The following is a 25,685-nucleotide window of genomic DNA, read 5'->3' on the forward strand; positions in this document are numbered from 1 at the left end:
CAAGTGTCCTTAGAAGAGAGAAGCAGAAGGAGATTTGACACATAGAGGAGGAGGTGATGTCGATCTCACAGGGAGATGGGAGAGATGTGGCCACAAGTCTTGGGAGGGCAGCAGTCCCCCTAAAGCTGGAAGAGGCAAGGAATGTCTTCTCCGCCTTGAGCCTCTGGAGGGGGCATGGTCCTGCCAACACCTTGGTTAGGACTCAGTGAAACTGGTTCTGGACTTTGTGCCTCTAGATTTGTGGGAGAATAAACGTGTTGTTGTAAGCCACCAAGCTTAATTTGTTGCAGCCGCCGCAGGAAACTACCACAGATTTCTGGGCACACTGGTCCTCTTCCTGCCTTTGCTCATTCTCTGTGTCATTCTGGGACATCACCATTCGGTTGCTGGCTGAACACACTGTGCTCACCCTTCCCATGTATTTAGATACACTTCCTGGTGGGCTCCTGGAGCCAGTTTCACTGATGGGCACCTTCTAGGGTTGATATAAGGGTAAGATGACTTGTTAATTACAAAGCCCCTAAAATAGTGCCTGGTTCAAAGTAAACAGATATACACATAATACATATATATTAAGTCCTAGAGAAATCACATATAGTGCCGATCTCTCGGTCTGTATAAATATTTGCCCAATAGGAATAAATAGACAGAATCCTGTTTGGGGTCCTGGGGTTCTTGCTTTTGTAGTGCTTTTCCTCTGTTGACTCTTCGGGAGCCAGAGAACATTTTAAATTTAGTCCTAGGTTAATAACATTTCCCTTGAGAATGTGTTCCCAGTTTTATAATGAAGGGTTATGGCTAGATGTGTGAGATACCAGGAAGAGAAAACCCAAGCTTCGAGGCTGACAGCTGTTCCACTGAGAGAAGGCTACAGTGAAATGCTCATTTCTTTCTACAGCTTCTTCCACGGAGATAAAGGACTAATATTTAAATCTAGTCCTGTTCGTGTGAGCTCTGTATTTTAAAAAGCCAACAACAAAAGTCTCTTTTCTCTACTCCGTACTCAAGAGAAGAGGGGTAGACCCAGAGCAGCAGCGTTAAGTGAGGGTGGAGAGCAGGACAGACCCAACCTCTGCTCACTCACCCCCCTCACTCCACCCCTGCCACATTAGACTGGGAGTGGAGGCCAAGGTCTTAATCGCAATTCTGTCACCAAGTGCTTGTGTGACCCTAAGCAAATCCCTTTACCAGTCCAAGCTTTAATTTCTTCATATAAGACTGTGATTTAAAAAGTAACTTTTCTGACTGATGCCTTCTTGTTTTGTAAATATCTAAAAAAAAAAAAAAAAAGTACCTATGGCTCTTGCATAGCTTCAAACCACTCTGATAGAAATCTCTTGACCAGGGGCTCCTGGAAGTGTCTGCCTTCATCTCAGGTCATGATCCCAGGGTCCTAGGATTGAACCCTACATCGGGCTCCCTGCTCGGCGGGAAGCCTGCTTCTCCCTTTCCCCCTCCCCTTGCTTGTGTTCCCTCTCTTGCTGTGTCTCTGTCAAATAAATAAAACATTTTAAAAAATATTTTTTGACGATTTTATTTATTTATTTCACAGAAAGAGAGATCACAAGTAGGCATAGAGGCAGGCAGAAAGATCGGGGGAAGCAGGCTCCCCGCTGAGCAGAGAGCCTGATGCGGAGCTTGATCCCAGGACCCCGAGACCTTGACCTGAACTAAAGGCAGAGGTTTAACCCACTGAGCCACCCAGGCGCCTGTCAAATAAATAAAACCTTTAAAAAAAATTCTTTTGATCAAAGACCACTTGTCTATTTTCCATGTGCCTTATTAGTCCATATTGTGCTCTCACAGACTGGGCACTTTCTCTCCTCTGGTTCTGAGCGGAACCGAAAACTCCAGGGACAGCAGTGGGCTCTGTCAGTGTAGCCACTGTGTGGCCATCACGGATCAGACTGTATGAGGCAGGTCTTCTGCGAACCCTTGAACACATGCTTTTCAGTGAAAGTGGGGATATCTGAAAGTGATTTTTTAAAAGATTTATGTATTATTTGAGGGGAGGCGAGGGGCAGAGAGAGAATCTCAAACAGACTCCCTGCTGAGCACAGAGCCCCACTCGGGGCTTGATCCCATGACCTGACCCAAAACCAAGGGTCTGACATTTAACCGACTGAGCCATGGAGGCACCCCTGCAAGTGACTTAATTTTTATAGCTTCCAGTGGATTTTCATAGAAATGCCTTTTACACTTGTTGTTAGAACACATCTCCATTCTGCATGGGACGGGGAGCTGGAAATCACAGACCTCTTTCTAAAACACTGAGCAGCACTGCTCTCTTCTAACTTCCCAGTCTAACTAACTGAGCAATTCTGCTGCCCAGGAATCATTATTTAAAGAAATTTAAAAAAGAAGTCAGGGGAAAACATAGCAACTGTTAAAGGGAGGTGGGTTTTCGCTCTAGAATCCTTGCAATTTTTTTTTTGTATCTTTGAAATTTTTCATAAACAAATGTTGAAAAATGTGCAGGAAAAGATGGGTGGAGTGTGGAGAACTAATCTTGGGTGAACTAATCATTTGCCCAATGCACCTACTGCTCTGGTTCCTGGAGTCCTACCCTGATACAATAGACAGCCTGCCAAATGGGCTTTAAGGTCAGAGCTGGATCAGAGACATGGGTCTCCTCCGTAGTCCTCTGGCATACCTTGCACAGCCTTTAGCTGACTCATGCTCACAGATACCAAGGTTTCTAATACTTGTTTAAAAAAAAATTAGCAGATACTTTTAAGGTGCTCAAGAAAGACTGGGTTGTATTGCCTATGGATTAATAAATCAGTTGTATGTAGGGGCCTGGGGGGCTCCATTGGTTGAGCGTCCGACTCTTGATCTCAGCTCAGGTCACGATCTCAGGGTTGTGACCTCAAGCCCTGCCTTGGGCTCCATGCTGGTCGTGGAGCCTACTTATAAAATAAATTAAAAAAATAAATTTAAAAAATTGTGATGTGTTTATCTTCACTTACCTGGCTTGACAGGTCCAAGATTGGAGGAGTTGTGATCTGTATATCACACTGTCATTTTTCCAATACTTGTTTTTCAGTGGACTTTTTCTTTTTGATTGGACTCCTTTATACCATGTTTCACTCCCTCTTTCCTTTCCATTTATGGGCTTCATCCTGTGGCTATTCTGTGATGTCATTCAAGTTGGCTGTTTTTTTTTTTTTTTTTTTTACTTTGGATCCTTCTTTCTAGAATTCTGTGTTGGTTTCGTGATCCTTGGGATAAGTTACAATCTCCGAGGCCCCTCATTATCCAACTTCATGTGGCTTCCTGGTACCATTTTTAACACTCCCAGTGCCCACACCCCAGCCACTAGTTCTGCGGGATATTCAGTTCCCTGCACACACATGAGACACTCTCTGCCCTCTAAGACTTGGCATGCATGGTTATTCTCCCTCCAGGGATACTGGAAAGTTTCTCTCCTCTCCCCCTCCTATTGGAGGACCTTCTGGACTTCTAGGAGGGGAACAGGGGTCTCTGCTCTGCATCTCCCCCATCACCCTTCAAAGCACTTATTACCCAATACTGCCATCACCTTGTCATATTTCCAAATCTATCACTGCTCTGTAAACTTTTTGAAAAAAGATTGGCTTATTTTAGGTGGGGTAGAGAGGAAGAGAGAGAATGGAGAGAGTGAGCGAGTGTGGGGGAAAAGGGGCAGATGAAGAGGGAGAGAATCTTCAGCAGGCTCCATGAGGGAGCCTGCTGAATGAGGGCCTGGATCACAATATGAGCCAAAATCAAGAGTCAGATGCCCAACCGACTGAGCCACCCAGGCGCCCCACTGCTCCATAGACCTTAAGAGGGCCGCCCACCATGGTGTCCATGTCTGACGCACACAGCAGGTGCTCAGTAATTTCTGCTGTGTGAATATGGAAATGATGACTACAAGAACAAGCGAATGAAATGCGGAGAGAGAAAAGGCATTCATGCTACCTTATTCATGTATCTAGTGTTGGCTTTACTGAGATAGAATTCACCCCATCAAGCGTACAATTCACTGGTTTTTGTTATTTATTTTTGGAGCAGCCATTTCTAAAGAATTAGTTACAGGGAAAGATACGGAAATTTACAAAACATTTACGAAAGCTCAGTTTTTTTTTTTTTTTTAAAGATTTTATTTATTTATTTGACAGACAGAGATCACAAGTAGGCAGAGAAGCAGGCAGAGAGAGAGGAGGAAGCAGGCTCCCTGCCGAGCAGAGAGCCCGATGCGGGGCTCGATCCCGGGTTCTGGGATCATGACCTGAGCCGAAGGCAGAGGCTTTAACCCACTGAGCCACCCAGGTGCCCCGCTCAGTTTGACTTTATTAAGAGAATGATGTTTCTGTTGTAAGAAAACAAAATATTATTTTAAATATATTCTTTAGAACCAATAACTTAACATTTAAATTAAAAGAGATATAAACATGTCAAAGGAATGAAACATAGATCTTTTATTATGTGCGAGTCGTGCGTTCACGTTCCTCCTTTAGGTCAATGCCCACCTGAAGGGGTCTGTGTGGCCCGAGTCTCCATATGGCAGTGTCTCTGCGTCTGTGTTTCTGCATCTGTCTGTGTGTATCGGTATGTAGTTTGGTGGTCTCTTAGATGGGGGGGGGAGGCAGAAGCGTGATAGTTTTGGGGGTTTCCGATGCCACAAGCATCACTTTCTTTAGGAAGTGTATCCAAATCTTTGCTTCATCGAGGATCTTGGTTTGTAGTTTATGTCTTCTCTTTTTTGGACGCAGCTGTTCACGCCACAGATAACAAAGAATCCAACTGCGGATAATGAAAGTGGCACATTCTGCTCAAAGTTAATTCATCAAATCCTTACTAGGGCAGGCCCTGTGCTGCGGGAAGTATGTATTTCCTTGTGTGTAACCTCCTGGTCTCTGTTTACCAGGTTGGGGGAGTCAGGCATTAACATGTGGGATTCGAATACAAGACAAGGAAGATAGAGAACATGAGGTAACATAAAGGAGGAGAACGGTTTTCAAACGGCTGTGAGAGACAGATGCCCTTATTATCCTGACTGGAAATTACGATGGGCAGCTTGACACCTAGAAGTGCCTAGGGAAGTTGGGGCCAAGTATCTGGCACCAGCACGGACTCAGGAGATCCTGGACACGACGGCTGTAGGGTCGAGCTGGGCCCCAGCAGGTCAGTGGGAGTGAGAGTACAGTCTCAAGGTTTTGGGAAAAGTTTTCCTTCCACGGAGAAGCAGAGAGGACTGACTGTATCTGGTTAAGGGGAGAAGAGGGCCCGGGGAGAGCATAAGCCATATGTGGAGATGAAAAGAAGATCGTAGTAGAGGAGGTGGGTGGGAACATGTCTGTGGAAAGGAACTTAGGACCAGAATACGGACGACCACACTTGAGTGACGAGAACGCTAAGAGACTTCCTCAGGCAGAGACTAGAAACTCCTGTGTCGGCAATAAAGAATGATGAAAAATTCGGAGGGGCCCCAGAAGTGATGGCTGAAGAGTTCTGGGGCCCCGGTGTCTGTGTGGAAGGCTGTGAGGGGCTGTCACAAACCTTTAGGCAGGAGACAACAAGGGCTGCCCTGGGGTCTGAGGGAGAAGGGACGTTTCCAGAGAAAAGCCTCAGGAAGGGTTGTGTCTTGGTGGATAGAGTGCGGAGAGGCGGAGTTCGACTTCACAGGCACTGCCTGGGAGGCCGTGGCAGGGCGCAGCAACGGGGCTGCAGGGCAAGCTGGAGCTGCTGGGTCTGGGGGGCCTGGGCCCCGGGAGAACAAACGGTCCAGGCCTTGGGCACAGCCACCGCCAAGTGTGTGAACAGCAGGAAAGAAGAGGAGCGCCGAGGACCAGCCCAGGGACAGACTGGGACGTCTGGAAGGGAAGAACAGTGACCGAGCATGAGGGGAGACTGAGGCCACAGGGCTGGGGAAGGCCTTTCCGCAGAGGTGGACATGGTTCAGAGCTGGCCCATTTCCCTGCTGCTTCTGTGCCTTCCTTGCCTCCTGTGCCCCCCAACCCAGGCCCCGAGTCTGCTCCCGGACCTTACAGCCGATGGGTTGCGGGCCAGGAGTCTGACTGTGACCAGAGCAGGGAGGACACTTACAGAGAGGAAGGGGAGCGCAAGTCCGGAGGGATGGGGGAGGGAAGCAGACAGGTGACCAAAGCAGTTCTGGACTGAAGAAGGAAGGAAGCTCAAAGAGTCTGTAATGGGTTCAGCCACGGGAGGAAGGAGTGTGGGGAAGGTTCCAGAACCATGTAATGGCAGGCTCCCTGGCGGAGACCACGAAGGCAGAGGAGCAACACTGAGGACCAGCTGAGGCTCTGGACTCTGGACGCAGGGCTGGGCTCCGGGAAACAGATGCTGAGACTCATCTCAATGGCTCTAAGAAGGCAGGTCTGCTGGAAGGGCAGGAAGCCGATGGTCTCAAGGGACCATTGGTGAAGAATCAGCAGCTGCCTGAGTTTGCAGGTGCGGGAAAGAGAGGCAAGGTAGGCCAGAAGGGGGTCGGGGATTGGAGGGGAAAAGGCAGCCCAAATCGAGGACCGTGGAAGGGAGGGAGCAGATCTCAGAGGTCTTGGTGCAAGTGGTGTGGGGTGCAGCTATCAGGAAGTGGATAGGGCCCCTAGAAGCAATGAAACACAGAGGTGGATGTCCCTGAGGGTGATAAGGACCCTGAAATGTGCAGTACGATCCTCGAGGGGGTGGGGGAGGGTCATGGAAGGGCACTGCCTTGGTTTTTTTTTTTTTTTTTTTTTTTTTTTAGATTTTATTTATTTGAGAGAGAGAGAGAGAATGAGAGAGAGAGAGAGCATGAGAGGGGGGAGGGTCAGAGGAGAAGCAGACTCCCTGCTGAGCAGGGAGCCCGATGTGGGACTTGATCCCGGGAGTCCGGGATCATGACCTGAGCTCAGGGCAGTGGCTTAATTGACTGAGCCACCCAGGCGCCCAGCATCTCCTTATTTCATAATAGTGTTTGTCTCAACTGAGGAGGATGCCTGTCTGAAGGTGTGAACATTAACAGACTTTTGTACCTCTTCAAAAGTCTTGGGGTTTATAGATGGCACAATCACTTCCCACATCCCACTCCATCCTTTGGAAGAAGTAGACCATGGTGCTTTCCATTAGTAAGCCACTCAAGATGGCCAGAAAGGAGAGCTTTCGGTTGATGTTCAGGGTCACTGCAAAAAAAAAGGCAAATTGTAAGTTCTTAAGAGTTTAATTAAGTGCTATCGGCGTGTAAACTCTGTGGCATGTGAATGGAATTGTTCTGTAAAGCTGTTTTTTAGAGAATCTCTATTCATTCTTATTCATCTCTGCTGCTACCTTCCCCGTTTTCATCTCTGGAGAGAAACACAGCATCTAGCAAAAACATTAAGTAAGCTTCTCTTCCTGAAATCAAGACACAGATTTCCATGAATATGGAAGGAGGTAAAAAAAAAAAACAAAAACCAAAAACAGATTCTAAGGTTACAAAGAGGTTAGCAGAAAACACCCAGAGATTTCTCAGTTTCACAGTTCATGACGAGCAGCGCTGCCAACCTCCCAGGACTGAGCTAAAGCACGTGAAAGCATTCCGAAAAGGAAAAAATATTATGTCATTCGTTTGAGCAAATGCAGACTATACGCTGTGTATGAGGTCCTAGAGAAATGTCAGGCATCGTTAGGATTTTATGGAGAATTCCAGTGTTTAGCAGAGTTTCTAAGACGGTGTTGGAGAAACAAGGCTTTAAGCTTATATGTGGGTTGAAGGCTGAGAAGACAGAATGAAAGACAGACATACCTCTGATGGCCTGAAAATTTGATGTAAGGACAAACACTTTAATGAGCCGGAGGCAGAGGGGTGTGTAGTCGTGTTCCCAGATGACGGCTGGAATCAGCAAGAGTTTTCCGTAGCTGGACAGTAATAACGCTTTCAGCAGCAAAGTGAAGTTGGGTTTGGTTTTCGCTGTCATCGGTCGTTCTACCCACAGGAAAGCAAAAATGCCAATAAAAAAGGCAGTTTGTTCTAAGGAGGAAATGGAAAACAGAAATATGAATGTCTCTATCCAAACCATCTTTCTCCAGAAACAAAGAAACCACATTTCCAGCTGCCTTCATTTGAACTGCTTCATCAAGATCAGATTTTTTTTCTCTCTTTTTTTAAAAAATATATAAGCCCCTGCCTTTTGTGTCACATCCTGCTGGTGTGACTGCAGAAGCCCATTCCAGCAAGTCTTCCATGAAGTATTTCATGGTCCCCGGAAGTAAAAGTAAGTCTGTGAGAACGGTAACCATCAGCTCTCTGAAGTTCTTTCTAGGTAGTAAGGTTCTGTTTAAGCAACTTTGGTGTTCTAGATCTCCATGGAAAGAATGAAAGAGGACACGGAGGAGATTTTTAAATCCAAAAGATGGGACCCACCCTAAAAATTACACGCGAAGATGTTTTCTTTGTTCAGTCTCCCACTATTTGTTGCCTATTACCTGCCAATTCTGAATACCATGACCTCCATTTAAAACTGCCCTTACTCCTTTCGACAAACTATCTGAGTGCAATTCCTTATCCTTCCGCGAAGCATTCATAGACTGAGTCCAGACCTAAAGCCACAGTTCCACTGGGTCCACGGAACAGAGCAGTCTGTTCTGTTCCTATAACTAGGAATCTGGCAGTTCTTAGCTGTTATATGATGTTTATTAAGATTGTTAGTCCTCTGGGGCGCCTGGGTGGCTCAGTGGGTTAAGCCGCTGCCTTCGGCTCGGGTCATGATCTCAGGGTCCTGGGATCGAGTCCCACATCGGGCTCTCTGCTTGGCGGGGGGCCTGCTTCCCTTCCTCTCCCTCTGCCTGCTTCTCTGCCTACTTGTGATCTTTGTCTGTCAAATAAATAAATAAAATCTTTAAAAAAAAAAAAAAAAAGATTGTTAGTCCTCTGATTACCCAGCTGGGTATGTTTTGAGGGGTCTGTCCCTAATTCTGTTTTTCCCCCGAACTGTGTTATTCAGGTTTCTGTAGAATCAGGTTTTTCTGGAACACATGTATCAAGTTATAGGAGAGACAACTGTATTCTTCCTAAAATGTCGTATAATCAAAGAGAGCCAAACTAAAAAGGTTCCAAGCATAGGTGAGTAGAATCAATAAAAATAATTCTGGAAGCCGTTTGGTATATCCCTCAGGGGAGACACCTCATCTCCCTGTGAAGTAACTCCAGGACTTGTCAACTGCAAGGATCTGCTCAAATAGGCGCATCTTAGAGCCTGGGGTTTGGACAAAAATAACTTTAATAATAGCAACAAAGAACTCCTTAACAAGAATGATCTAGCAATAATGGGTTGTCTCCTGTCACTTGAGACATTCAAACAAAGCTAGACTACCTTGCAGAACTGAGAGAATTTCTTGTACTGGACAGAGAGGTGGACAAGATAACCTTCCCATCTTTCTTTCTTTCTTAAGATTTTATTTATTCATTTGGGAGAGAGAGAGAGAGTGAGCCATAGAGCACTAGAGAGAGCACAAGCCCGGGAAGGGGCAGAGGGAAGGGGAGAGGGAGGAGTAGACTCCCTACCCTACTGAGCAGAGAGCCGGCTGCCGCTAGATCCCAGGATCCAGGGATCATGACCTGAGCTAAAGGCAGGTGCTTCACCGACTGAGCCACCCAGGCACTCCCCTCCTTACCTTTCTAACTCAGAACTCAAGAGGTTTATGTACCTGCACCAGCCCTCGGGCTCTGCACTGTCTTTCACAAGGCAGGTATCTTGCAGCCTCTGTTCCTGAGGCGTTCGTGGATCTGATGGGCTCAGCGGGACCAGCTACCTGCCTACGGGGTTTGGCACGGGAAAACACCGCGTGGGGAGCCCGGACAGCCACCCTTCTCCGTGCTGACATTAACCTGCTGTGGAACGTTGGGGAAATCACCTGCCTTCCTACTTCTCTGCTTCCACAGATGTACACTGTGGAGAACCCCAACCTACCTACCAAAGGTAGGATGACTGTAAAAGCAGTGTTTATGTGATAAGATGTTGTATTTATAGAACACATTTTCTATAAGCTATTTTAGGGGTTCAAAACTTAATATTGGATAAAACAGTTAAGTAACAGTAGAAAAATATTTCTGATTGAGTGTCAAAATATCCGCTACAGAGTAGGTGCTACAGTAATTCCAAATTTTGGGAATAAGCCTATATTTTTTTATATTAAAAATTATGGACATAAAAGGGTTTATCCTTAGAAATTTTCATAGCCTTTGCTTTAAAGCTTAAAATTATAGTAGGTTCTAGTTCTTGGCTTAGGCAATGTTTTCAAGGATTTTTTTTTTAAGATTTTATTTATTTATTTGACAGACAGGGATCACAAGTAGGCAGAGAGTCAGGCAGAAAGAGAGGAGGAAACAAGCTCCCTGCTGAGCAGAAAGCCCGATGTGCGACTCGATCCCAGGACCCTGGGATCATGACCTGAGCTGAAGGCAGAGGCTTTAACCCACTGAGCCACCCAGGCGCCGCCAAGGATTTTTTTTTTTAAGATGTTATTTATTTATTTGAAAAAGAGAGAGCGAGCAAGCACAAGCAGGGGGAGCAGGCAGAGGGAGAAGCAGACACCCTGCTCAGCAGGGAGCCTGACACGGGGCTTGATCTAGGAACCCTGGGATCATGATCTGAGCCAAAGGCAGACGCTTAACTGACTGAGTCACCCAGGAGCCCCTCAAGGGTGTTTTAAATATTATTATGTATGTTTGGGACTCCTTAGCATACGGATTTTATTTTATCTACTTATTTTTTAAAGGATTTTAAGTAATCTCTGTGCCCAACATGGAGCTCAAACTCACGGCCCCAAGATCAAGGGTCATGTGCTCTGCTGAATGAGCCACCAGGCGCCCCAGCACTCAAATTTTAAAACCTCAGAACTGCATGAGGAGACCAAGGGAGTGAGGGCAGACAGAGAAGAAAATGGGACAAACGATGACCTAGTCCAGAAATCTGACACTGAAGTGAACTGGAGACTTGATATTATTATAATAATATTTCTTTATAATCAACAAGTTTAGAAGCAGAGAAGCATGGAAGCCAGTAAGAAGAAAATAGTCACAGAAATTAAGACAATTCTGACCTAAGTCATAAATTTGAATTCTGAAGAAAAGCAATTCCGGAACTTAAGGAATTTGGGGGCAGTAGCCATTTTCTTTCTTTCTTCCTTTTCTTTTCTTTCTTTCTTTTTTTTTTTTTTAAGATTTTATTTATTTATTTGACAGTGAGAGCACAAGCAGGGGGAGCAGGAGACAGAGGGAGAGGGAGAAGAGGCTCCCAGCTAAGCAGGGAGCCCGAGGCAGGGCTTGAATCAGGATCCAGAGATCATGACCTGAGCCGAAGGCAGATGTCCAACCACTGAGCCACGCAGGCGCCCCCAGTAGCCACTTTCCCTGAACGCAGTCAGATAAATAAGAAGTGTTCCCTAGTAAATAGGTTGCATCGGTTCTATACAATTAGCATAATACATTGGATAATGCCTGGCAATTATCCATCTGTTTTCATAAAGATGGGACCTATGTAATCTTTAAATTAGACAATCGAGAAATTAAACTGAGGAATTTTACCAACAATATAATGCCTCAAGATATTTTATGAAACTCTCTCATCTGCTATATATAACCGTTTCCGTAACATATGTGTAGTAACAAACAAAATAGTAAGAAAGTAGCTAATTTAGACAGACTCACCTAGCAGCTGGTGACACAGCTGAACATTTAGTCTCCAGTCCTGCATTAACCCTCTCCTCTTACCAGTGATCAAGACCACCTACCTCACTTTTATTTTAATTTATTTATTTATTTTATTATTATTTTTTTAAAGATTCATTTATTTATTTGATGGAGAGAGAGCGATCACAAGCAGGCAGAGAGCCAGGCAGAGAGAGAGAGAGAGAGAGAGAGAGGAAGCAGACCCCCTGCTGAGCAGAGAGCCAGGACCCCGGGATCATGACCTGAGCGGAAGGCAGAGGCCCAACCCACTGAGCCACCCAGGTGCCCCCCACGCTTTTAATCAGAACAGCAGTTACTAGTTCACTGAGAATGGAAAGCATGGCTTCCTCCTACCTAGAGAGGCAATCGCGAACATTCTATAGAAATCCCATTCCTTGGCATATCTGATGAAGTCGTTAGGGTCAGTGTTCTGGTTCGAATCTTGAAGCCGCCACCATCTCAGGTACGCCTCACAAAGCAAACAGAATATGCAGAGCTTTCCATGCATCTGGGCGTTAAAAACACAATGCCAATCACGGGGTAAAGAAACAATTATATGGAATATTAAACAGGCACAGACAGAGCTAAGTATTTGCGGTTTGGAGGAGGCTCCCATCTCATAGCTCTTCAAATTCAGAACTGCTCAGTTAAGGGGGTCATTGTGTCGTCTGTAAACCGGGGCTTCTTCGTGAGCAATGCCCATCAGAATCACGGGAAGATTCTTTAGACTGCAAAAATCTAGGCCCCGATCCTGATCCGGGATCTTTGGAGGTAATCCTAGACATGCAACTTTGAAACAGTTCTAGGGGTAAGGAGGATTCTGATGTATACCCCTAGTTAAGAAACACTGCTTTAAACAGTACTTCACCCTTCACTATGCTTTCAGCATCCGTCCTGAATGAGAACAGAATCAGGCACAGAATTTCTGTGCCTCATGGATAGGTGGAAGCAGCCATAAGAACAGATTTAACCTGAAGATTCCATCATACCTCACAGGAAGCTGTTAGTCTGAACATAAAAAAAAAAAAAAGGCCCTATGCCTGATGAGGATGAATTCATTTATTGAAGACAGAAATTAAAAGGTAGAAAGTCCCCTGCAAGTTTAAAAGGCTGAAATTTTGGCAAAAAAGAAAATACCAGGTACCAAGAATCAGCTTTTTTTAAAAAAAATTCTTTTTAGGCAGGCTCCACGTCCAGCATGAAGCCCAAGAGTGGGGGTCAAAATCACAACCCTGAGATCAAGACCTGAGCGGAGATGAGGAGGCAGACACTTAGCCAACTGAGCTACCCAGGAACCCTAAGAACTGAGTTTTTATTTTAGTATTTTATTTTATTTTAGATTTATTTATTTGAGAGAGAGAGACAGAGATAAGGAGAGACAGCACAAGCTGGGAGGAGAGGGAGAAGCAGGCTCCCCACTGAGCCAGGAGCCCTAGGTGGGGCTCAATCCCAGGAACCTGGGGTCATGACCTGAGCCGAAGGGAGATGCTTAACTGACAGCCACCCAGGCACCGAAGAATTGGCTTTTTAAAATACACTGCTCTACTGGGTACCTGGACAGCTCAGTTGATTGGTTGTTGGACTCTTGGTTTCATCTCAGGTCATGAATTCAGGGTCATGGGATCTAAGCCCTGCCTCAGGCTCTGCGCTCAGCTCCTACCCCCAGGGCGCGTGCGCGCTCTCTCTCTCTCTCTAATAAAGAAAATCTTTAAAAAAAATTAAAAATAAAAAAATACATTACTCTTATGAGTTGGACTGTCTATGTCAATAGAAAGTGGGGAAAATAAAGTGTGTGTGTGTAAACACAATGTAGTCCAGGAACAGTTATCACTGTAGATTTCTGAGCTTCTTGTTGGTTCCACCCTGGAATTACCTGGGGAGTTTTAAGAAATACTGATGCCTGAACCCATTCCCAAAGATTCTGATTTAATTGATTCTAGGTGAGGCCTCACTTGGAGAGATTAACTGCCCTACCTCTCCTCCATGTAATTCTATTGTGTACCAAAGTTTGGGAATCAATGGTCCAGCAGTTTAAAAACTACCCTGGTTATTTAACTTGGGGGGTGGAGGGGAAGGATTCCCTCAGTAGAATAAGAACGCAGTAAATTGTTTAAAATATTTCTCTTTTAATGTTTGCTGACTTCTTCTAGGTGTAATTCTCTCCCTACCTGGATATATTTAATTTTATATTAGATATAATTTTATATTAATTGTATTGTTAGAAATAATTGACGTCTTTTTTAAAAGGTAACCCACTAAAAGGCAAACTAGTAGCCCTGGTTTGTCAGTTTCTTCCCAGTGACCCTATTCTTAAGTATTCACTAAACATTGTGCACCGTGTCTATCAATGCCTGTTATTTCTAGCAACTTCCAGATGCTGTTGAGAGAAAAGACCCATCCTCGTTAGCATCTCTTTCTCTTCTTTTCTATTTTGAAGATTTTCCTTATTTATCTGACAGAGAGCGGCACAGCAAGAGAAAGCACAACTAGGGGGTGGGGGGGCGGGTAGCAGCAGAGGGAGAAGGAGAAGCAGGCTCCTCACTGAGCAGGGAGCCCGATGCGGGGCTTGCTCCCAGGGCCCCAGGATCATGACCTGAGCTGAAGGCAGACACCCCACTGACTGAGCCACCCAGGTGCCCCTAGAATCTTTTTATTAAATAATGCTCTTTAATTCTGTTCAAAATTATTATTCTTTAAAAGTACAAAAGCATTATCAAGTAAAATTAGGAAATAAAATATGATCACAACTTACGTTTATTTTAGTATTGAAAAGAATATGTCTGTAGGCCTGGGCTTTGCATAAAATAGCATTAATCAAGATGATAACAGGATCATACTCGATATACTTGTCTACAGGTTTCTGGCAGGATTTCTGAAATAATGTGAGATAATATTAGAACAAGCAAATGTATACATTCTGAAATCTTAAAGGCTTTCAAACTAGCAGAGTCTATTTTGGACTTCTACAGCAATAAGGACATACCAGCACTAATTTAAATTAACTTCTCTTCAGACACAAAATGTTCACCTACAGAAGCCCTGGTTTCAGAAATGACAATATAATCTTCTAGGTGTGAGACAGTAATCTTTTAATCTCATATGTAAGAAGCTAAAAAGATATTTGATTTAAAGACTGATTTTAGGCAGAAAAGTATCCCAGAAAATCCTACTTTCAATTTGTAGGACTTATTATAAAATAAATAAATACATTTATAACATACTTTTATTGAGAAATTGTTCCCTGTTGGCTAGATGGCCATCAACTTTGTGGTTCTTGAAACACGATTTGGAGGAAGGGGTTCAGAACAGTAACCCCCACCCCCAAAGCTTCTGAAAGCTAAAAGCAGGTAAAGTGTGTGGAGCAGCATCAACAATCTGGGGGATGGCAGATACCAAGAGAAACTTGTTTTTTCTCCTCCACTAACATCGAGACTATGGAAAGAAAATGGGTGGTCTCTGTGACAGTGAAGACCCTGGAGGATCGTGAGCTGTAAAAAAAGGAGTGGGTTGGTCAGCTTGGTTCTAGGCGACCCGAAGCAAGACCCCTGGGCTCTCCTATAAGACTCTCCTATGAGACTCTCCTGTGACTCCTGTGAAATTGCCCTTTTTTGGGACATGTGATTACAATGTTTATCAAATCCCAGCATCATCAGAACATATAAAACACAGGTGTACAAGAACAAGCTCATCAGAAATGTGACATCTGAAACAGTTTTAGTTACAAAAGTTGAATCAAGGCTACTATTCTAATGGCTACAATTTCAACAAAACATTTTGAAATTCTGAGAAGATAAAATGGAAACAGAAGTGATGAACACGGAAACATACGGGGGAATGGCCTTTTAATTACATCAAAGCCCTGGGGCGGGAAATGAAGTGTGCTGAAGGATATTAACTCTCTAAACCAAATGTAATGAACAAATCACTTCCAACTTAAGAGTCTCTGCACTTCACTCATGTAATTTACAAGAAATGAGTGTGCTTTTGAGTCATCAATCAAGTGAACCAATGAAGGGAGATGTGCTATTATTCCAAGTTTAAATGCACCAAGGCATAAGAAGTGAATAATTTTGCAGTTTTTCAGTTGGACAAACAGTAAGCCAGGGCCTAAACAGAAGGCACAGAATCAGAAATCCCACGTTCACGACAAGGAGCTGTTTTCTAGACACCCTCCCTATGCTACCCGTGTGGAAAACGCTTCCTCTTTGCAAACCACACTGTAACACCTGCTGTAATGCTGCTTCATTGTAAAACGCTGCTGCTTCATTGTAAAATGAAGCTGCTGGTGGGTCAAGGGTCTTTTCTCTGTCCTTTAAAAGTCCCCTAAACCCCATCTTCAGACACTGCAAGCCTATGTCAGGATTTAGACAATTTTTAGAAGGAGGTAGGCAGAAACCAGCATTGGCGGACACGGCGGGACTGATGTGTTTGGAGTGGCTACAACATTCATTAGAACAGCCATCTCCGTCTTTTCTATGGACCAGGCACCTCCAAGGTGCCGGATATTCACTTTGAGACTAAGTCTCTATCCTCCAGGACCTTACAGTTCAGAAAAGGCAGACGAATAAGCCTGCTACCCCAAGGGTTTCAGTGGAATGAACACAGGGACATGAGCGCAAACAGAAGGAGCAGCTTCTGGCCTCATGTGCTATGCTCTGTTCTACGCCTTCCCTTCCTCGCCTTCTGAATATTTCATAAACACTGAAAATTCATTAGGATCTGCTGGTTCCTTCCCTATCAGCTTCAGCCTCATTTTTCCTTGTTCACTTCCTATTACTTGCTTTTCCCTTGGGTGCTTCCTTCACCTCGAATGTAAGGATCTGGGAAACCACACACACACAAACAAATATAGTAAAACATCTGAGTGACGGACCGCTACATTTAGATACATTTTCTGATTTTGAAAAAAATTGTTCCATTCCATTTACTACTTACTAGACAAATATCCTGAAACAGAAAGTTGTCCTCTAAGAAATCCCTACAGCACGGGACCATGCACACCCCAGAAACTCAAACACTTCCACCATCTCTATCTCACCATGGGTATGAATGACTCTCTGATGCTATGCTCTCCAGTTCTCTAGTGAATCACATCTCTTTTAGAATATACACTGGCCAACATTTTGATAATATTTTGGCTGCTTCTTCCTCCCCGTCATCTCCAGGGCCGTGCCCTTCCCCACTCATTCTCAAATCTGTTTCATTTCAGCACCACAATAAGCAAACATGTATCTTTTTTAAAAAATATATATTTTATTTATTTGTCAAAGAGAGCGAGAGAGAGAGCTCGCACACGTGCAAGAGTGTGCACAAGGAGAGGGAACAGCAGGCAGAGGTAAGCACGCCCTCCGCTGAGCAAGGAGTCTGGGATCATGACCTGAGCATGACCCGAAGGCAGAGGCTTAACTGACTGAGCCACCCAGCCCCCCCCCCCCCCCCCCCCCCCGCGAACACATATCTTGAAAGCAGAACCTCCTAGGCTTTAAGTTCCTTGAGGGCAGGACAGTGTCCTACTCATCTCTGCACCCAGCATCTAAGTGTGGCAGCTCAATAGTGTAGTACTGACGAAATTTAGGAAGATCTCGAAGGAGTCTGGTTTTGTTACCATCATGAACTTATCAAATATCTGAGCACAGGTAAGAGTCCAGCTGCTACAGGAGATCAAAAGTACTAGATCTTTAAACATAATTATAATAAACTGTGAACAGCTGAGGGAGAGGGAATGGTTAAAAGCAAGGGACACACTTCTATTAGATGGAGGAGAATGAGGGAAACCCAAAGGGGCAAGTGGGGAGGCCTGGCAGTGGAAAAATAGGAAGAACAAAGAGAAAGAGAAACACAAGGAGGATATCAGGATGAGTAAGCTGCTGGCTCCAAAGACAGCAGCTAAGAGACCAAAGTGTGCATGAGTTACCAGCTTATAGAAACTTGGGCCATTTTTTTCCAGAACAAATAGCCTGACGTCTAAAAACTTTTTACTCTCAAGACTTGGGAGAGCCTTTAAAAATGAATTATTTTACAATTTAATTTTCAGAGTTCAGCATCAACTAAATGATTTTTCCTAAATAATACCACTATGGGTATTACTATGTATTATCACGACAAAGATGAGGATATTACGCACTCTAAGTAATCAGGGAATGACTGTGTACAATAATGTACTGTATCATCACTAAGTATTCCAAATATAATTCTAGAGAAGCCAGCACTGGTGAGTAGGAAAAGGATTTTGTTAGTTTAATGCCAATAATTTTAAAAAAGATAAAGATTAATTTGTATCATTAAAGATCACTAACTGCAGAGACAGTTACAGCTTTACTGGATGAAAGACTGTATTCACAGTTATGTGGTTGTCATCTTTAGGACAGATCATTTAACTGGGCCAGTACAGAAGTCATTAAATTTAGATGCCATACAACTCACAAGGCCACCAGAATGGCCAATGATATGAGCATCGAAAAACCTAGAAATGGTTCATGCATTCAGCAGATATTTATTGTGTACTTACTATGTGTTAGGTAGTGTCCTGGGTGAGCCAACTGTATTAATGAAGAAATTATACATACTCACATACTCTCTGTCCTTGTGTAGCTTATATTTCAGTGGGAGGAGATAGGCAATAAATAACAAATAAGTCAATTGTATAGAATATTCAAAGTAGGCAATAAATAAATAAGTCAATTGCATAGAATATTCAAAGATGACAGGTGCTATGGGAAAGATAAAGCAGGGAGAGTTGATACGCATACCTGAGTCGGGAGGAGGAATCACAATTTATAACAGGGTGGTCAGACGGGGCCTCTCTGAGATGTTAAAAATAAAAATAATTGAAGGAGGGAGTTATGTCAGACACCTGACTGAACAGCTCTCCACGCAGAGTGCAGAGGCCCTGAGGAAGCAACCTGTCTGGTTTAAGAACATTCCGGAAGCAATGGAGCTGCAGGAGAGTAAGGGAAGTTAGGACAATCACCCAAGTGAGACATGATGACAGCGGGGGTCATGGTTGTAGAGGTGGTCAAAAGCAGGGAATTCGAAACATAATCTGAAGACATAATCCGAAGACTAACACAGGCTCTACCAAGGAAACGAATGAGGAATGTGGGAGAAAGAAATCAAGATTGAGTACAAGGCTTTTTGGCCTTAGGAACTAAAATGGTTGAGTTGCTATTAACTGTGAAAGTCTGACGCAACTACAAAAATCCATTTGGAGAAATCAAGTAGGTAGTTGGACATGCGGGGACATTGCGGAGTTCAAGGAAGAGATTCAGGCTGAAGGTTTAAATCTGGGAATTGTCAAAGTTTAGATGGAATTTAAAGCCATGAGCCAGCAGGAGTTCTTCAAAGGAGCGTGTGTAGAGAGGTAGAGGCCCAAGATTGGAGCCTTAAGATACTTCATGGTTAAAAGGTAAGGCAGGTGAGAAAGAACCAGAAATGAAACTGAGAAGAATAGCCAGTGAGATAAGACAACTAGGGGCACCTGGGTGGCTCAGTGGGTTGAGGCCTCTGCCTTCGGCTTGGGTCGTGGTCTCAGGGTCCTGGTATCAAGCACAGCATCGGGCTCCCTGCTCAGTGGGAAGCCTGTTTCCCCCTCCTCTCTCTGCCTGCCTCTCTGCCTGCCTGTGATCTTTGTCTGTCAAGTAAATAAACAAAACTTAAAAAAAAAAAAAGATAAGAAAACTAGAAGAGTCTGGTGTCCTGGCAACTGCACACAGCAGTGTGAGAATGGATAATGGGATTTGGTGAAGAAGAAGTCAGCAATCGTGATCTTAACAGTCTCCGGTGTCATGGTGGGTGGAGGAAAGTGTGTCTGAAGTCGATTCAAGAGAAAGTAGGAAAGGAAATAAAGATAGCAAGTACAAATATCTCTTAAAGGACGATTGCTGTCAAAGGGAAGGGAAAAAGAGGAGGGGCTGAAGGAGGAAGTGAGGGACCGTGCGTGTGTTTCTTAAAGAAAGTCTAGTACATACATTGGTGGGAAGGATCCAGCGGAGAGCAGAAGAGTACTGTAGCAGAGATGTCCCTAAGTAAATGGAAGAAGACGGATGGGTCAAGGGCACAAGAGCAGGCTGGTTGGAGACAAGTGTATGGACGGTTCATCCATTCTAACAAGAGGAAAGAAAGAGCATATGAATAACGGGTGCAAATACTAGATTTATGTGGTTGCAAAGCATGTGCAAGTTCTCTCTCTCTCTCTCTTATTTAGCAAAGCAGGGAAGCATACATGGGAAACCTGAGAGAAGGTTTGTGAGGATGGTTCATCAGAGTAGGAATGTGAATGGATTAGTGAAATGTCCTGTGATGGCCAGATGGCATGAAAGGCTACACGAGGTTAGTGGTCATGAATTTAGGTGATTTTTCCTCAGTTGAAGTACAGCCGAAAGGGTGAGGAGACAGATCAGAGGGTATGTTGGATTAACCAGGTGGAGATCTTTCCAAGGGAGGGAAACCACTTGAGAGAGGAAAAGTGATTATGTCAGTGGACAACAATGACACAGGTACACAATCACACTTTGTCTACTCTCTTTTGTATTACTGCAGACCATGTTTTTCTAATGAGGATTATTATTAGAAAATCATCAGGAGAACAGAAATGGGACAAAAACACATGGACTGCATATTATGTGGCGGGTTCTCTTCTACTACCCCAAAAAGAACCTCCAATTTTGTGACCTTTGAAACATTAAACCATCCTCTTTAGGCTATGAACACCTTGAAAGCAAAATGTGTACTTCATCATTTTTGTTTTGGTTATCACCGAGGTCAAGCTTGAGGCTCTGCACCCAACACACACCGTGCGTTCAATAACCACAAAGGATGAAACCGGGGACATTTACTACGGGTGTGGACCGCACGGGTGGTAACACTCATCCATGAACCGGAGAACCGCTAAGAACCGAAGAGCCTGGGCGTGAACTCGGACGTCAACCTAATCCAGTCCCTAAGTTTCTCCGCACGACGTCTACACCCAACGGCGTTGGCGGATCCGTTCCCCACGCTGGGTCTCACCAGCAAACACCGCGAGCGCGAGAAAGCCGCCGTCGGCTGGTGGGTTCTTTTCCACGACAGGTAACCACGCAAACGCTCCACGATCCCGGACGGGAACGTCGAGTTCCGAACTGAGGGCTATACTAGGGGACCCCGAAAGTCGTCGGGTTTTACTGCCCTAAAAAGCTGATATACGGACCCCACGGACCCCCACGGTTCCCTAATCCGCGCCGGTTCTTCCCAAGGACACCCCGCGCCTGACCACTCACGCAGATGGTTATCTTCAGCACTCCGTGGTTATAGTCTCGGTACAACTCCCTGGCCTCTTGGTTGCATTCGATGCACCTGTACGGGCAGGAGGCCGAGGCAGCTGCAGGAGTTGCTGCAACCCCATCCGCGCTCCCCTTGCCCGCGGCCACGCCTTCTGTGCTTCCCTTGCCGGGCCGTAGCCCACTCCGCCCACCCGTGCCCATTTCCACGCAACTGCAGCCGAGAACTTCCGATTCAGCGGCTGTGGGGGAAGACGTCAGAAACCGAACCGGAAAGCCTGTCCCTTGCGGTGTTTGCTGGGATTCGTAGTCTCAGTCGCGGAAAGGGGGCTCGCGGCTGGCCGAGCTGAGACTACAACTCCCGGCAGGCAACGCCACACCCCTTTCCCGCCCCCTTGCCACGGCCCACCTGCCCACCGCGGGTTAAGGCTGGGAGGCCGCAGCGTGCGGCAAGGGCCGCCGCACATGCGCCTTGAGGAAAGATGGCACCTGCCGGCTGCTGCCGCTGCTACTGCTGCTGGGGCGGCGCTCTGGCCGCCGCGGACGCCGCCCGGCGCGTCCTGGTGCTGTTGCTGCTGGGGGTCCTGTCCGCCGGGCCGTGCCCGGGCACCCTGGCCACAGAGCACTACTCGCCGCTGTCCCTGCTCAAGCAGGAGCTGCAGCACCGGCAGCAGCAGGAGGCCCCCCCAGGCGGCGGCTGCAGCCCGCAGTCCGGGGACTGGGGAGACCAGTACTCGGTCGAGTGCGGCGGTGAGTGGGCGGCGGCGGGCGGGCGTCCGGGTCGCCCGGGGCCGCGGGGGCGGCGGGGCCGTGGGAACGGCGGGCCCCGGGGCCGAGGTGCGGCCGAGGCCCGGGCCTCGCCGCCAGCAGCCGCGTCGCTGCGTGTGCTCCTGCGGGAGCCGGTCCCGGGGGGTGTCGTGCCGTGGCCGCTTCCCGCCGCTCGCACCCACGCCGCTGCGCGCGGTCCTTTCGTAGCAGCCGTGCGGAGGCTGGTGAGTGGAGAAGAGAGCGGACAGCCTGTTCCTGGGGCCAGAGCCGCCCCTCCGGAGTCCTAGCAACTGTTGAAAGGGTGGAAGAGAGGATGGCAAGTGGCCCGGGTACCCACTCTGGGCCCAGCGGGTGCCAGGGACCTAGGGAGGGACGACACTGGGGGCGCGCGCCCGGAGAGGGGATGCCTGGCCCGTCTTAGGCCGGAAATCAGGTTTTCTGACCTCCTGGGTTGATGTCTTGTATTAAACACAACCTCTTAAAATTTGATGCTTGAGAGAAAGAAAGGAACAAAAACTCAAGCCCGTTTTTTCTGCTCGATGACATCTTGCTTCCGGTTCTTAAAGACTGACCTGTGACCTGTCAGATGTCTCCCAGGGGGCAAAAAGGGCCCTGCAGGCCTTGAGCCCCTGTATGTCCGAGCTGTGTGTGTACTGGATCTGGGCCAGCTCCTTCATTAAGATGGGCGCTATTGCTCTCAGCTTAGTAAGTCACAGCAGATGCCTGGGGGGCAAAATGCATGTGTGTGGGGTTTTTTTTGTTTTGAGGTTTTCCATTGGGTCTTTTCCTCCTCCAATCCCCTCCCCTCCCTTTTCTCTTCCTGTCCCTTTTCTCTTCCTCAGAATTCACTCAAGATTTGGTTTTGAAAGGTCTAGGGCTACCGAACTGGTAGCTGGCTGGTTGCTTTTATGGTCCCATGGCAGGGTTCTTTACTATTGTGTAGCTCTGAAGACAATAAGTAATTTTTAGTTGAGATGAAATGTTAAGATTAGCACACTCTGATTTCCTTTAAGCACAATCTGACTCCCTTAAGGAAGTGTCACTCACTAGAAGGTATGTGACTTTATTTTGTGGTGGACCTTGGCTAGTAACGGCATCCAGAACACAGCCAACATTGCAGCGTGGGAAAAGAATGGCTTTTGTACCTCTATAGCTTTCTGTGACTCTGTGTCAGTTAATTGCTTGTCTTTGCAAAATTGCCGCCTTTCTAAATTGAAGACCCTATTACCTAATTATAGGGTTTCATTTTCTTCGCAAGAGGGCTGTGAGGAAAGTCAGAAAGAGCCAACATATATGGAGTCCTTGCTGTATGCCGGGTTTTTCTGTAAGGTTTAGCTTTAGGTTGGTTAGCCTGTTCTCTTAAATCAGTCCGCACCCCAGCCACTACCTCATTGGATGGTAGCTCCTTTTCCTCAGATGGGGAACCTAAGACACAGTGAAATCAGCACTTTCCTGAGCCCCCAAGCTATAAAGGGAGGGTCCCAGGCGGGCAGGCTCCAGATGAAACTTTGTCTTAGGCACTAAGTGCTTACAGGTGGGAAACCATATCTGTAGAATTTGCTAGCATATAGTACGCTGTTCTGTAAGTCTTCATTTTCCTTTCCTTCCTCTAGTCCTGTGGTGGTGTTCACTGGCTCGGGGAGACCCAGATTCTAGGCAATGGAAGATGAAAATCGATTTCTGTTGTGAAATTGCATCATCTTCTTAACGTAGGTGGTTCATTTCACTCTGTGGCATCAGGCTTATGCCAGGGTTTGAGTCCTTATTTGAGCCAACTTTGACCTACATTTTGCATTTCCCCTTAGATTGTATAGGTTTTCATGAACTAGGCATTTGGAGGAATTCTTTCCATTCTACAATTCTCTCCTATGTGGAAACCATCACTTGGTATTCTCTGCTTCAGAGGATGGACACTCTGTTATGAGGTTTTAAGCATAATTTATTCATGTGTTTCAACTTTCTATTTATTTCCCCTACGTACTACTTATTTTCATCGTTTGGAAGTCCAAATATGCTGTTGCAAATGTGTGGTGTGAGTCTTCGAGCCGGCCGCCCCTGGGCTGACATCAGTGTCCTGGAGCCACCAACAGGTGCTGAAGTGGTTTGCCGCTGCCGTTAGCCCCAGTTAATCATTCCCAAAGGCAGCTGCTGATGCTCCTTGGCACTCCAGCTGTTTCTCTTAGCTTCACTGGCAGCAGTACGTGACAGAAGCCATCTCTGTTGTGGTAGCAATTCCTGGAGTGTCTCTCATTTCTCCCTCCTCATCTTGACAAGAGGCCAGAAGCTGGGCCCTGTAAAACCCGCCCCCGGTCCCTCACTGTCCTAACAAGAATAGATGAAGGAACAAATTCAGGATTTGCAGCTAACCATATCGTAACTTAGGGGCTCATGTTCTGAATCCAGAGACCCCTTCTGATCAACACAAGGAACTAGATAAGTGCCAGGATCCAGAACGAGCCAGTTTTTTGGAGCCTCGCTGTCTGTCAATCATATCATCCTCCCTTGCTGCCCTTTGCAGTCACAAGCTTGTCCGTATCAAGCCAGTTCCTGTACAGGGGACAGACACAGAAGCCACTTTTGAGAAACCTTCCCACAGCATTTGGATTCAGGTGGCTGAATGGATGCCTGCTTGGGTCTAAGCCTGCACACCTTCTGATGAGCTGTGTGGGTGCTCTCTTAAGACAGAACCCCCTGTGATTATAGAGCCAAAGGCAACAGCTGGTGGGAGCCCATAGGTCTGAACACAGCACTGGCAATGGCTGTGCTATGTGGACCACCGTCAAGTGGAATCCAGTGCCCCGGGAGCAACCTTATGCTGAGGGTGCCAGGCCTCCCTGGGGTCCAGCTGCAGAGACAAGCATGGATGACTCAGGTTTCAGGGATCTCAGCCTGACTTTGCTGTTCCTAGGCCCCTTTCAACTTTAACTTCCAGCACAATTTTTGTATTTTGCTTGAAAGGCACATATAACCACAGACATCAGATCATCTCACTATTTTCCTGTGGGAAAATAATCTTTTAAAAAGAGGGAACACTGTAATGTCCATGTTTTTTTCTTTTTTAAAAAGATTTTATTTATCTATCAGAGAGAACAAGCAGGGGGAGGAGCAGAGGGAGAAGCCGACTCCTTGCTGAGCAGGGAGTCCGATGCGGGGCTCGATCCCAGGACCCTGCGATCATGACCTGAGTCCAAGGCAGATGCCTAACTGAGCCACCTAAGCATCCCCATGTTTTTCAAATAAAAATGAAATTTCCCTTCCTTGTTACCATTGCCCCTTTTTAGTTTGGAATTGTGGGAAGAAATAAGGACAGAAGTTTCCCCCCAATTTTTCACCTGGTTTCATATCTGTAAACACTGTGTATATTCTTATTTAATCCTCAGCACAGCTGCTGGTACCGTTTTTATCCCCATTTTACCTAAGGAGAAACTGAGGCAGAAAGAAATTAGGGATGATTCTATGGTAGATCGTATCGAGTCAGGGTTTGAACCTGGCCTCCTGACCGTTTGTGTATTATTTCCTCAGTAATATTTGCCTCTTAGTATAATTTCTTATCAGTATTCATGATCAAGTCCTACACCTTTCACCTTTGTTGAAAGGTACACTCTAAATAACTTCTCTGGAATTTTATATCCACATAGATGGAAGGATGCTTGACTGCACCTGGTATTTTGAACTGCAGAGCTAGCATGGGTCTGTTCTTTCCCAGGAAAGCTATCCATGTGCCTACTGCTTGCTACTCAGTGTTCTGGAACCTGGGGATACAGCATAGCCAGCCAGCTTCCCTTCGTGGAGCCTGCGTTCTGGTGGGGGAGGAGCTGAGTGTGTAGGAGGCCCACTGTTAAGTGCCTTGATCAATAAAAAATACTGTGTAACTCTTCGAAGGGGTCAGGGAAAGCCTCTGGTAAGGTGGCATGAACACAGCCCCGGAAAGAGTGAGCTTTGACACCCCAGTGTTGTTGATCTGGTAAGTTACGGTCTAGATCAACTGTAGT

General features: G+C 46.0%; 2 protein-coding genes across 6 annotated transcripts in view; one reads left to right on the plus strand and one right to left on the minus strand.

The window, feature by feature from the left end:
- Nucleotides 1–4,427: 4,427 nt before the first annotated feature.
- ARV1 (ARV1 homolog, fatty acid homeostasis modulator) lies at nucleotides 4,428–21,188 on the minus strand. Of its 2 annotated transcripts, none has more exons than XM_044239374.1 (6): nucleotides 20,926–21,188; nucleotides 14,424–14,543; nucleotides 12,026–12,179; nucleotides 7,748–7,972; nucleotides 6,999–7,145; nucleotides 4,428–4,767 (listed from the first exon to the last, which is right to left on the minus strand). In XM_044239374.1, exons 1-5 carry the CDS (start codon nucleotides 21,127–21,129, stop codon nucleotides 7,003–7,005), a joined length of 846 nt encoding a protein of 281 aa, XP_044095309.1. In that variant the 5' UTR covers nucleotides 21,130–21,188; the 3' UTR covers nucleotides 4,428–4,767; nucleotides 6,999–7,002. The 2 variants fall into 2 exon arrangements, with proteins under 2 accessions (XP_044095309.1, XP_044095310.1); XM_044239375.1 differs by having other exon boundaries at nucleotides 4,428–4,792.
- A 202-nt stretch (nucleotides 21,189–21,390) lies between these two features.
- TTC13 (tetratricopeptide repeat domain 13) overlaps nucleotides 21,391–25,685 on the plus strand; it is a 74,748-nt gene continuing 70,453 nt past the window's right edge. For all 4 annotated transcript variants that reach the window (XM_044239377.1, XM_044239378.1, XM_044239379.1 and 1 more), the window contains exon 1: nucleotides 21,391–21,675. In XM_044239377.1, coding sequence (XP_044095312.1) covers nucleotides 21,408–21,675 — 268 coding nt within the window. In that variant the 5' untranslated portion in view covers nucleotides 21,391–21,407. The remainder of the gene's footprint in view (nucleotides 21,676–25,685) is intronic.

The sequence above is a fragment of the Neovison vison genome, chromosome 2, assembly GCF_020171115.1.
Source record: "Neovison vison isolate M4711 chromosome 2, ASM_NN_V1, whole genome shotgun sequence".
NCBI classification, from domain to species: domain Eukaryota; kingdom Metazoa; phylum Chordata; class Mammalia; order Carnivora; family Mustelidae; genus Neogale; species Neogale vison.